We start from the raw sequence: 13,416 nt of genomic DNA, 5'->3' as shown, positions 1-13,416 counted from the left end.
CTCACACACATCATTCCCTTTTCTACCCCTTTCCCCCTCCGTCTCCTCCTTCCACATCAAACAGAACAGTAATTGGTTGTGAATTTCCTCTGGCAAAAATCAGTAAAGTCTGTTGCTCATACAGCAAGTCAACTGCGGCAGCAGCACTTCTGATGTGGCAACCTGAGTATTTTCGGATGCCTGTTAGGGCAAAGATGGAGCCGGCTTTAAGGAAGATAAAGGTCAAACCCTGAGCCAAAGTTTGCATACTTCCAAATGCCTCTGTAGTAATAGATAGTTCACACTTGAAGAAGATCGAAAACTTGGTCTGGGAGAAAAGAAAACCAGAAGAACAGGCATAGCATCAGGACTACTGTGTTTTGTACTGGCATATCTGGGGATATTCAGAAAGGAATGGGGTCGCTTCTGGTGGCCTGGCTTGGCAAGACCTAGATCTCTCTCTCTCTCTCTCTCTCTCTCTCTCTCTCTCTCTCTCACACACACACACACACACACACACACACACACACACACACACACGCCTACCTGTGCACAGATCTCTGTCTACATGGCCTATGTACATCATCTCAAAGGTATATCTATGTTCCAAACTATGCCTTCTACAATGGAACAATACAGTAGAACCTAACAATGAGAACAATCCACCACAGAAATGGCTTGTTTTCAGAAATTGTGAGTGCCTCAACACTGGAGGCTTTCAAGAAGAGACCGGACAGCCATTTGTCTGAAATGCTAAAGGGCCATGGTGGCAAACCTATGGCATGCATGCCACAGGTGCCACACAGAGCCCTCTCTGTGGGCACGCGTGCCGTCGCCCCAGTCCTAGGCCTTCAGCTGGGTTTTATAAAACCTTTTCACTTTAGGCCTCCGCCACCGTGTGCAAAAAAAAAAAAAAAAAAGGTTCAATCAATCAATCAATCAATCAGTTTCAACCTTGCGGGGGAAAAAAAAAGATTTTGCAACGTTGGAATTGATTGATTGAACTTTTTAGTCCCAGCCAGTCTGCCGTTATCATCGCAGCCATGCCCACCCAATTGGTCATGCCCACCCAATGAACCACACCCACCCGGCACCCGATGATACATAAGTGGGTTTTTGGTTGCAGTTTGGGCACTCGGTCTCTAAAAGGTTCGCCATCACTGCTATAGGTTCTCCTGCTTGAGCTGAGGGTTGGACTTGATGACTTCCAAGGTCACTTCCGACTCTGTTATTCTGTTATTCACTACTTGCAGCAAGTAGGAGAAACTAAAATGAAACTGCCATTTCTAAACCTCGTTTCAATATTCATATTAGGTAGACACTGAGACAATAGAAAATATGCCTTTACACTTTAGTTTCTTGTTAACAGAAGAACTGCAGCGTCACACAAATAAACATTTAATACCAGTAGTGCTATTTGCTTAGGAAATCAAGGAGAAGATTGGATATCTGAATGTAGAGTTGTGCTCATTTTACACTATTTTTTTAAAAAAAATAAGAAAAGTTGGCTGCTAAAATCTACGCATCTATGCATACAAATTGTTGGAATATCTTTATCAGCGTGCACGTGTGCCTGCACACGCACAATTTTGAAATTACTAAAGAATGGGGTAACTAAAATATATGTTTCTGTTTTGCAATGTCTGCTAGTTCTGGATAAGAGCAACAAGCCTCGGGTTCTTGAAAAGCTGAATGTCATTAGACGCTTCTCCCTACCCACTGGAACTCTTTTCTTAAAACCCCTAGGAGTGATTCCACACTGGTTAAGGCAGAGCATGGAGGACAGAGGTACATTTTCCTGATGCAGAGAAGGATCATCTGTCTCCTCCTCTCCAGTCAGTCCAGGGTCCTTCCTAGGCCAAGTTTACTTCCATTCATTTTTGGGATGGGTTTGGTTGGGAAGAGACTGAGCTTAAATCAGCATCTTTTCTTCCCATCCATGGGGGTGGGGAAGGTTCCAAAGAGGTTACGTCACAATGACAAGGAAATGAATTGTGGAGCCATCATCTATCAGGGCTGCAGGATCAAAGAGCCGCTGAGCCTATACGTTCCCATTTACAGCTAGCCTCCCTGAGATCCTGCATGCCCATGTTACCCGAGCAACAGCACACTCCGGAGGATGCTTTGCATTTTTATTCACACCACATATGTTTCCACTCTAGGACAAAAATAATATGAAAAACCTGTGAACCCAAATCTCCTTGGCTCAACTCCCTCTCCCAATTTTGTCTCTCTCGCTCACTGATATATGGGGGGGAGAGGGGGGTGGAATCTACTACACCCTCTCCATCCCACCGATGATCCAGCAAAAAAAAAAAAAAATGATTAACCAGTTTGATTATCTGGAGAATCTTTCTAAATACAGTTCTTTTGCTGATAAAATGAATAATATATTCTAAGCAACTTTTAGGAAAAACAGGGTGATAACCTTTATATGGGAAGGAAAAGCTGAAGGCTTCAACATTATGGTGATCGTTATCCAGTCTCCAAGAACTGCAGGAATATAGAACATAGAATAATAGAGTTGAAAAGGATCTCGGAGGTCTTCTAGTTCAAACCCCCCCCCCCCCCGTTTAAGCAGGAAACCCTGTACCCATTTCAAACAAATGGCTGTCCAGTCTCTTTTTGAAAGCCTCCAGTGATGGAGCACCCACAACTTCAGAAGGCAAGCTATTCCATTGGTTGATTGCTTTCACCATTAGGAAATTTCTTTTTAGTTCTAGGTTGCTTTTCTCCTTGGTTAGTTTCCAACCATTGTTTCTTGTCTTGCCTTTTGGTGCTTTGGAAATTAGTATTTAATCTATTTTAAAAAATAGGGTTTTTTTAGAATGCATGGTGCTAAGTCTTCTTCACTCTACTATCGAACTATAGCTTCTCTCACATCAAGTCCCACCTAGGAGAGAAAGCTGCATTGACTTTGCATCTTTGTATACCCTCCCGTCTTTTCTTCTTGCTCCAGTTTTTTTTTCAGCTGTTCTTCATTGATAGATATGCCAACAAAAAATAACATACTACCAAAGTTCTTGAGCAATTTTCTCTATCGTTGGATTATCACTGCCATGGTTCCCAAGGTAATGGGAGCTATAGCACTAGCAATCTACAAGAGCTGGACTGAAGAAGGCTATTCTGATTAGCAGTGCATAAATAAATAGTCACTTGGCCTTTCCTTGTTGCTTGGCTGAACCTCAACACCCTGCCACATACACATTGTTTCTGCTGCTGAAAAGCTTGCTATCTGCTATACTTTTGATTCCCACAAATCCTTTTCTAAAGTGGAAGTGACATAGCAAAATGATTTTCTGTTCGATCTTTAATTTTTGAAGTCAAAAGACATCTGTGTGCAGGTGGCTAGTCACAATTTTTACTTCCTGGGCAGAGCTTGCAGTGTGTCCTTTCTTTCTCATATGCAGTCTCTTTTTGCAGTGTTAAATCAGGACTGTTCTACTCCAGTGCTTGATTGCGTGGAAATCATAACCAACGCCCAAAGTGCTTGCATGGAGGAAAAAAAGTTTTAAACTAAACTTGACATAATTGTGTATATATAACTGGATCAAAATTCTTTGGGCTGAATCCAGACATAGCTTTAAAAGTAGGAGTGGGGAAAAACTCATTTGGTTTGAATTTTAATATAAACTGTCTTTAATTTGTACTTCCCGGACTAATAGACAAACCTAGAATGCAATTAACATGCAGCTTTCATATTCCCCAAATTTAACATGCGGTTGTCAGATTTTTAAAAAAGGTGTTCAGAATTGGAGTTACATTCATACATCCATAAGATTGCTAAGCATGGCAAATTTTAAGCATGGGGATTTAGCAGTCATTCAGGAGCAGTTGCATATACAGAAACTCACAACAGCTTTTTTAAAAAACAATGTTCTCTCAATATTCAGTAATATAGAAAGTATTGGTGAGAGAAGGAAAAAAAATGATGTAGATGAACTGGATGACCTGAATGGTGAATTAAATTCTGTGGCTTTTGAAATTGCTATAGGTCAGACTTATATGACAAGTTTGCCTCTCTCAAATCCTTCTTAAATGCTTTGAAGAAAGAAAAAAAAAGAGAAAACTGAAAGCATTTTAAAAACTGCAGAGTTTTATAAGATACAAATGTATGTTTCTTTTATCCCATTATCAAATCTAAGAATTTCCTTGTTTTGTTGTGTATTAGGAAAAAAACCAATAAATATTCTGATCCTGACTAAACCATCAATTGATTGGGCTTACTGGCTGTTCTAATCCACTGACTCCCCCAAATCCATAACTTGATTGAAAACAGGTAAACTAGACAGACAAAATCACTATAACGTTGTCAGCTACAAATCAAAATCATAGTTAAAAGCCATGCAGAACAATAGACAAACCAGAAATTAGAACATTTGCAGTAGAAGTGAGAAATTGAACTGAATAACAGTCACAGCAATCCTCTCCTTATGCTTGAAGAAAGTGCCAAGTCTTTCCCGACTTTGTGTTGTGATAGGGTTGTGAAAGCCCTGTCTCACAGCAGCACACGGAAACTTTATTGACCACAGTGGCCAGAATTGATCCTCCAGTTACTCTCCGAGCAGCTCAGAGCAAGACAAGCATCTTAGGCATCCAACTGTAAGCCGTTCCACTTATTATTTTACATTTTTACTGGCAGAAAATAGAGAGGCATTTGTGGGATTTTTCCAGCCAAGGTGTAAACCACTTGATTGGCAGAGAGATGGGAAGGAAAGATGCAGATCACCGAACTGCCCTGATTACTTTCTACTCTGTCTCTTGTTGGCAGAAAGAACTGTGGTAAACAAGTGATATTTTGAGACAATTATGATCCCCTCGGATCTCAAAGAACGTGGCTGAAAAAAAAACACCAGCCAACAGGTTTGGGTGTAAGCTGATAATGTTCCATCAGGAGAGGTAAAAGGAAAAGAAGATGGGGGGGGGGAATCAACCCAGAAGAGAGAACGATGGGAAATACATTTTTGAGCTTTGAAGCAAGACAAAAACAATACATTTCATGGTCCTTTGGGGATGTTAACAAACTGGGGAGGATGAAAAATTGTTTCTCATCAAAGCAGGAACCCATGGAAAGTCCTGGCTTTGCTCTGTCTGTCTCGCTCTCTCGTTCTCTCTCTCTTTTCCTTTCCATTATTCAAGTTACTGTTCATTTCTTAGGGAATTAGTTAATTAACCTGATTGCCAACTCCGCTGTTGTAACCAAGCAATTTAAGGGAGAGGAGCCGAACTCAAAAAATTCCTGATATTACCCAACTATTGCTCATCCAGCTGTCTGAAATGTTTTATAATTCTAATCCATCCCGCCCGCTGGGATCTGTTGAAACAGATATATTTTTCAGATGAAGATTCTTTCTAGGTTTCTGCGAATGCTCAGAAAATTCCCAGCGCAGGCAGACTTTTTTTATAATGGCATTTTAGAATGTTTTTTTTATAATTCCAATAAATAAATGCATAAATTATAGCCAGAGGAAGTGGATGAATCATTTCCTTATGACATGAGAGGAGAAGAAAATTAAGTGAATTTTCTTCATTCACTGTATAAAAGAGGTTTTGGATCAATGGAAAATGTTCTTATAAAGAATGTTCAATAGTTTATGTCCTTTATAAATTTATTAAAATGTCCCAGCTAAGTTAAGAGCTACTAAAACCTTTTAAATTTTGGCATCTATCGAGAAAAGGATGGGGCAAATTATCTTGAAATGCAACAAAATGCTTATGCATTCTCCCCTAAATGTGTACAATTTATGGACCTCTTTCTTTTTCTTCTGTATATTGGAACTATTCTAGGAGGTACAAATTTCTCCCGTAGGCTTAGTTGCTGTAATTTGTCGACTCAAGAGAAGACAATAGTGGTGCGAAAAACAATTAAATTTGCACATCCCTGTAGTAGGGAGGAATTCCTTGTAGAAATAAATACCTAACAACGACAATGCTGGCAGAGGAACTCTGGGGGTTGAAAGTTACTCATCTAGAGAGCAAACAGGTTGGAATACTGTAGTTGGACTCACCTACACAGCCTACGGCATACTAGGACAGCCTTCCCAATCTGACTCTCTAAGACAATCTTCCCGATCTGCATCGACTAAATATTAACATGCTACTCAGTACTCAGATGTCTAATTTAAAACCTCTGACATTTGATGAAAGTTCCTGTTGAATCCACTGGAGATGGTGGAAAGAGTGAATCTGCCCTCTTTCTTCTAGTGTCAGTGAGAAGAATGGCCATGCCATTGTGGGCCCAGCCCCTCTGGGTAACTTGCAATCAGAGGTAATAAGATTAAACACCCTTGGTCCTCTCCACACTATGGAGGAAAGGATAACGAGGACTTGAATTCACTTGATTTTGTAAGATCTGGTTGAGAGAATCAGGTGAGCCAAGCAAATCTGGTACTAACATTTTTGATGCTGTTGTTGGATCCAAGGAGTGATCAAACCAACGTATGTTTACCTGCAGAACATCTTTCTGTTATATGCAGCTTTTAACTTTTTGAAATTAAATCAGAACAAAAAACCTTTATGGAATTTTCCATACCTCAACCTTACCTACTCTGAGATGCAGGTATGTCAAATGAAATCATGTCATCTATTAAGATGGAATATTTTTTCTAGATAAATGGACATTAGCTGTAATAAATTTAAATTTCAAGGCCTAGTTCAATCTCTCTCTCTCTCACTCACTCATTCACTCACACACAAACATATATACACGCAACATACACAAACAGAATATACAGAGCTGAATGAACAAAGAGGAACATTTACAGGACATCAGACTCCACATTTTCTTTTTCTTCCTGTCTTGTTAGTGAGATATGTTTGTACACATTAGGGCCACGCAATTGTCTGCTTGTCTGCAATCTCATCTTTCTGTGCCTAACAAGCTAACATTCTTAAGCTTGTGCATTTCAACTAATACAGTGAAAAATAGATATAAATTGCATTAGAGACCAGTCAGATGTTTACATTTTTGGGGGTACAAGAGTAGTCAATCTCTTCTATCAACATTATATGTTAATGGATTTTTTTGTTTACTATAATGCATATATTAATAAACAAAGGAAAAAGAGGGAAATGGAGAAAGCAACAAAACGAGAGGCGTGCTCCTGAGTTGCAAATGGCACTTTTTTTGGCTTTAAACATTATACACAGAATTGTTCACAGAATCCAGCCATTTTATCATGTAGAAAAAGGGGCAGAGTTGGCATCATAATTCTAGTTTTGTCATTTGCCTCTCCTTGACACACATGCACACCCATGCAGCTAAACAATATGGCTTCTATCTATGCAGAAACCACTGAGGATTGGATATCTGTTTTTCATCGTTTCTTTCAGAGTTAAGGCTGATAGTTTGAGGAAGCAAAATATCTGCTGAAAGCAAATATGGCTGGCCTGTGAACAGAGCCAGAATATCCTTTTGAAGGGATATTCTGTCTCTGTTCACAGGCCAATCGTACTTCATCTTTTGAAGTTTTCCTGCAGCAAATCAACAGGAATGGTGGGATTCTTTGAATAGAGGATCCACAATATTTTTGAGTCAATGAGCACGTTTGGAATTGGCTGTGTGGGCTACTCATATACCAAGAGGAGAACAAAGCCCACAATTTTGTGTTTGTAAAATGACTGCGAGATTGATAAGGACATCAATGCAAATGCAAAATGCACTTGAGGCAGGCCCATTGTCATATGCCTAACTTTTAGCTCCCATCACTATTAAAAAGCAGGGTGCTTGGCAAGTGCCAAAGAAAGTCTTGGGAAACATGTTGTTGCCATCCATGACTGGAGAGGCAGAGTGTAAATAGGGCAGTTCTCTGTGGATTTGAACAGGGGAAACTCAGTTGGGGCTGCAAAAATCTGCAAATAATTTTGTTTTGCTTTGCCTCTCCACTGGCATAACCTTTCCTCCTGCTGGGGGTCAGCCTTTCAAACTTCACAGCATCATCTCAGCAGACTCTCTCGACAGGAGGATGGTGTGTGGATGGGACATTGACTCTTATTTCCTTGTGGCACCTTAAAGACTATCCAATTACTGCTACATCTGCTTTTGTGGGACCTGGTCCACAATCATCAGGTCCACGAAGAGCTTTTCCTAGAATTAAAATGTAATAAATATATTTACAGGGGGATGAAAATGTGTGTTTGGGGTGGGGGGGGGGGCTGATGGCAAAAGGAGAGAGATGACAGTTTTACCGTGGTTTTGCTGAACCACGCAGGGCTGGCATTAAGGCTTGATGGCTGATGTCAAGGAGCTGAGTGCTGTGAAGATGTGTCATTTTGTATAAATCTAGTTCGTTTTATTGGCTACATTATTAATGCAGTCTTCTTTATCTTGAGAGATCGGGGAGGTAAAAATAATGAAAATCTTCATCGCTTTTTTGCTATTTTCCCTATCTTCCAATGCAGAAGCATCTACAGACTATAACTTTTTGTAGAAATGTCTTTTTTTCTACTTTTTTTCCTTTTTTGTTTTTTACTCAGATACATTCAGTGAGTGTCCTTTGTGATTATTTTTTCAGTGTAGGTTTTGAAAATATCACCTTCCTCAGTGCAATCTGGGTTGGGCTTTGTAAAATATAAGAATCCCTGTACAATGCGACTGGAAAGAAAGGGCATTAGAAATGCCATACAAGGTTACCGACAGGTATGTGACTGTGTCTGCTTGGCAGATCTCACTAATCCCCTCCTTTAAAAATCCTCTCCCCCCTCCGCTCAGCTTTTAGATCACCTGCTGCTGCTCTTCCCTTGTACTGGCAAATCACTTGCCTTCGTCAAGCCAGCAGGCAATGAGAAATCCATACCAGCCTTGTGCCGCCTTATCTTGTCTTGCCTTACCCCACTGGGTGAGAAAGAAATGCCTTGCCCCATTGGGTGAGAAAGAAAAGGCCAGTAAATTGGCAGCCAGAGAGGCAAGACAGTTTTGTGGATCCCCTGGCCAAGCAAGATCCAAGCCTCCTGGGGTTATAAAAAATTGCCAGGATATGTAGAAACTCTTTTCTTGGGCAGCAAATTGTTTTTGCAGCCCACTTCCTAGTCTTGGGAAGAAAAGCTGCAAAGGAAGATGCTCCAACGCTGGAAGTTTTTAAGACGAGACAGCCATTTGTCTGAAATGGTATAGGGTTTCCTGCCAGAATAGGGGGTTGGACTAGATGACCTCCAAAGTCCCTTCCAACGTTGTTGTTGTTATTGTTATTATTGTTATTGTTATTGTTGTTGTTGTTGTTGTTGTTGTTGTTGTTGTTGTTATTATTATTATTATTATTATTATTATTATTATTATATGCCATGGCAATTTGGCTTTTGGTTGGATTTATTGGGGCTTCTTCTTCATTTTCTTCTTCTTGGAAGCAGAAAATATATTTGCACAGACGCCCCAACCTGAGGAAGACTCCTCAAAACTAAGGATCATACAGCCTAAAACATTAACTGATTAAGTCAGGGGTGTCAAACTGCTGGCTCACAGGTCAGATGCGTCATGCCAAAACCGCACCCACCCCATTGCTGGCAATGGAAAAACATCACATGACATTGCGAGTTTGACATCCCTGGATTAAGTCTATTAGCCTGTATATTATTCCTTGTAAATAAATCTTATTGGATTCAGTGGGCTTACTTTTAAGTAACCACAGGGGACTGTGTTACAGATAGTAGTAGTAGTAGTAGTAGTAATAATGATAATAAAAATAATAATGACAACAACAACAAAACAACAACAACAACAACAACAACAACAATAATAATAATAATAATAATAATAATAATAATAATAATAATAATAATAATAAAGTTGGAAGGGACCTTGGAGGTCATCTAGTCCAACCCCCTGCTCAGGCAGGAAACCCTATACATTTCACACAAATGGCTGTCCAGTCTCTTCTTAAAAACTTCCAGTGTTGGAGCATTCATCGCTTCTGGAGGCAAGTTGTTCCACTGGTTAATTGTTCTAACTGTCAGGAAGTTTCTCCTTAGTTCTAGGCTGCTTCTCTCCTTGATTAGTTTCCATCCTTTGCTTCTTGTCCTGCCTTCAGGCACTTTGGAAAATAGCTTGACTCCCTCTTCTTTGTGGCAGCCCCTGAGATATTGGAACACGGCTATCATGTCCCCCCTCCTCCTTCTCTTCATTAAACTAGACATACATAGTTTTCAACTTAACGATGACAATTAAGACCAGAATTTCTGTTGTTAAGCAAGGCACTTCTTAAGCGAGCCATGCCCAATTTTACAACCTTCTTTTGGCCAGGATTGGTAAACAAATCACTACCTTTATTTATTTTTATTTATTTGTTATTTATTTATCTGTCATCTATCTCACTCTGGGGCTATTCTAGGTGGCTTACCATAATAAAAAGTTGTTACAGTAAGCGAATCATGCAGTCGTTAAGTGAATCCAGCATTCCCCCATTGACTTTGCTTGCCAGAAGCCAGCTGGGAAGGTTGCAGATGGTGATCCCGTGACGCCCCTGGGATGCTGCAACCACTGTAATCCCAGTTGCCCAGAGCCCAAATTTCGCTCATCTGATCGTGGGGAATGCTACGACAGTTGCAAGTGTGAGGACTAGCTGTAAGTCACTTTTTAATACTGTTGTAACTTTGAATGGTCACTCACCGAAAGGTTATAAGTCAAGGATCACCTATGTATGATTATCACATGCTTCGTCGGTAGAGTAGGGAGCAAGCAAATGCTAAAGAGTAGTAGCCAACAGAGTCAGGGCCAAAAAAATCCTGTGTTTCTTCGATATAAGCAGAGCCTTTGTTTTTTCTTTTTTCTTTTAAAGCCTTCTGTTTAATTCAAACGCTGAGACGCAGCTTCTCAAACAGAGGTCCGCTCACGTGAGAGAGCTCTGGATTCTCCGAGCCCAAAGTGGGAACCTCAAAGCAACAGGCAGACAACCGTCTACCCAGAAGTGAAGATGGCACCATTCACCACAGATCAGCCTGGAGGGCAGAGTTGAGGGTGTGTGTGTGGGGGGGTCAGGCCGGCAGTTCCCTGTCAATTACAGCCGGTGAAGGGAATGACCTCTGGCATCCAGGCGGCTGGCTGGAGCATCTGTGTCTCAGAGCTGAAGGGGGGGGGGGCGGAGAGAGAGAAGAGAGAATGCCGAGGAAAAAGGAAGGGAAGGCAATCTGGAACCCATAAGCTCCCTTGATGTTTGCATTATTGTGCACGGTTGTATTGGTCTGCACACAGTCCCTCCCCTCAAACTCCCTACCCTATCCGTAAAGGGCTTTAAGAGACTTTTAGCAATGTCCCTCCTCTCTTTAAGCCCTAAAGGAGGGGGGAAAGGAAGGTGAATAAGCAGATCACTGAAGGTTGGAGCAACAAAAAAAATCATTTGAAGCCTTCCAAATATCAGCTCTTTGGGGATCCCCGTCCTGGAGTTTGCTCAACCTGATTGGCTTTACATGCACTGTGGCCTGCTAGGTCCAGCTCCTCATCCTGGGCACGGAAAGGAAAGGGAGGCCGACTTGGAGAAGATGAAAGAGGAAAGCATGTGTCCAGACTCACCGGAGGGCAGCCTGGGAACCAGTGAGGAGGAAAGTGAGAAGATGCCCAAGAAAAGTCTTCGGAAGAGGAGCCAGCTGGGTAAACCCTTGACTTCAGCCCCGCCAGAGTACAGCAGCAGCCCTTTGCCACAGGGGAAGCGCAGCAAGCGCAGTCCCGTGTCCCAGACTTTTGAGGACATGCACACGCAGCGGGTGATCGCCAATGTGCGGGAGCGTCAGCGCACCCAGTCGCTCAACGACGCCTTCGCTGAGCTGCGCAAGATCATCCCCACCCTGCCTTCGGACAAACTCAGCAAGATCCAGACCCTCAAGCTGGCTGCCCGTTACATTGACTTCCTCTACCAGGTCCTGCAGAGTGACGAGCTTGACCACAAGATCTCCAGTTGCAACTACCTGGCCCATGAGAGGCTCAGCTACGCCTTCTCTGTTTGGAGGATGGAAGGGGCCTGGTCCATGTCAGCATCCCACTGAGGTCCAACAGCAGGTAGGTTTCCTCTTGCATCCCACTCCTTTTTTCTCCCCAGCTGCCTCTTGTCCTTTCCCCAGCATTACAACTCCCCTGGAAAAATCCCAGCGGTGGCAGAGGACAAAGCTCCTCTTTCTGGTTTCGGAATCAGGATGTAGCACTTGACTGTGTATTAATGCTAACCCCCCCCCCCAAAGAGAGCAACTTTGACCATGGGCAGAGTGTCAATTCCACCACTAGGAAACAACTCAAGCCAACTGCCCCACAGCTGGAATTAGGAATAAGTGTTTCCAGGTCCAAAGACCTGATCTCCAGATTGACTTGAGATCCTGGCAATGTCCAGCTGCAACAGGCAGGCGATTGTTTTTGGAAAAGAGCTCTCAAAGTGATATATCTGGAGATTTTGCTTTCACTTTTGTTCCACCATCACCTGTCAGCATAACCCGCTTAGCAGGCATAGGCAACAGGTTGGACAACAGAGACCCCTACCAAAGGCAAACAATATTGCCTTCCTGACATCTCCCCAAACAAAAGAACATATTAAGCGTGTGTTTCCAGTCTGAAAAATATCTATTTTTAAGCCTTTGGGCAAAGCTCCAAGCATTGCAGCCCAAAGCAAATGTTTTTTTGAAAGCAAGCCCTATTGAAGTCAGTGGGAATGACTTCAGAAAGAACATGACACAATTGCATAGCGTGAACATATCGACTGATTTTCTTTTTCCTTTCTTTAAAGTCCCGGTTTTGTTGGATGTGATCTAAACATGTCCTTTAGTCAAACTGTTCTCGAATCACAGCATCAAAACTGATCTCAGCCTACGGGGGGGGGGGGGGGAGACGGGGGGGGGGAAGCTTTGCTCCTAGGTCTCTGCCAACTCACCTGCATTTTTATTTGATCTGCTTAGATTTACTTGTCATGAAAAGTAGCAAGCCTGAAAGGTATCCCTCTTTGAATGCTTTGTCATTTCTATAGTCTTTCCAGAGAGCATTTTTGCATACAGAGCGCTGTAATGCTCCCTTCTAAAAACAGAAATCTATATGCATCCAAGTCCCCTTCAAATCATTATCTATCACCATATCTTTCACCCGTCATTTCTATAAAGGTATAGTCTTTTTACCCATTTGTGTGTGGGGGGGGGGGGTTTCTGTGAGAAAATCCACTGTTGTCTCAATATACTGATAAAGAGTAGATGTTGATTAGAGTATAGATTTCCAGTGGAGTCTTTCTGGTGACCCAGAAACACTGTGCATCAGAAATAGCAGGGCTTGTTGGTTTGATGTAAACAAAGAGGGTTAGGTTATTCATTTCAAATAATACATACATGAACACACATGCACACATATGTGTGTTCTGTTTGTGTGTGTATTATTTGAAATGAATAGCGCATCCCTCTAAGGGTCCACTAGAACTCTTCTGTTTTGGTTGCCCAAGCATTAATGTGGATTAAACTCAGACAACCCACAAGTGTCAATGA

General features: G+C 41.8%; 1 protein-coding gene across 2 annotated transcripts in view; it reads left to right on the top strand.

The window, feature by feature from the left end:
• The first annotated feature begins 4,521 nt into the window (after window positions 1-4,521).
• Window positions 4,522-13,416, top strand: part of TWIST2 (twist family bHLH transcription factor 2) — a 32,246-nt gene continuing 23,351 nt past the window's right edge. Inside the window, exons 1-3 of one of the 2 annotated variants that reach the window (XM_039352587.1) lie at window positions 4,522-4,581; window positions 10,749-10,927; window positions 11,396-11,962. In XM_039352587.1, coding sequence (XP_039208521.1) covers window positions 11,449-11,949 — 501 coding nt within the window. In that variant the 5' untranslated portion in view covers window positions 4,522-4,581; window positions 10,749-10,927; window positions 11,396-11,448 and the 3' untranslated portion in view covers window positions 11,950-11,962. The other variant, XM_039352586.1, reaches the window with a different exon arrangement.

The sequence above is a fragment of the Crotalus tigris genome, unplaced genomic scaffold, assembly GCF_016545835.1.
Source record: "Crotalus tigris isolate CLP2741 ecotype Arizona unplaced genomic scaffold, ASM1654583v1 scf7180000018445.1570621, whole genome shotgun sequence".
In the NCBI taxonomy this organism is placed as follows: Eukaryota; Metazoa; Chordata; class Lepidosauria; order Squamata; family Viperidae; genus Crotalus; species Crotalus tigris.
Note: the sequence above shows the minus strand (reverse complement) of the source record. Positions and strands in the feature narration are given on the sequence as shown.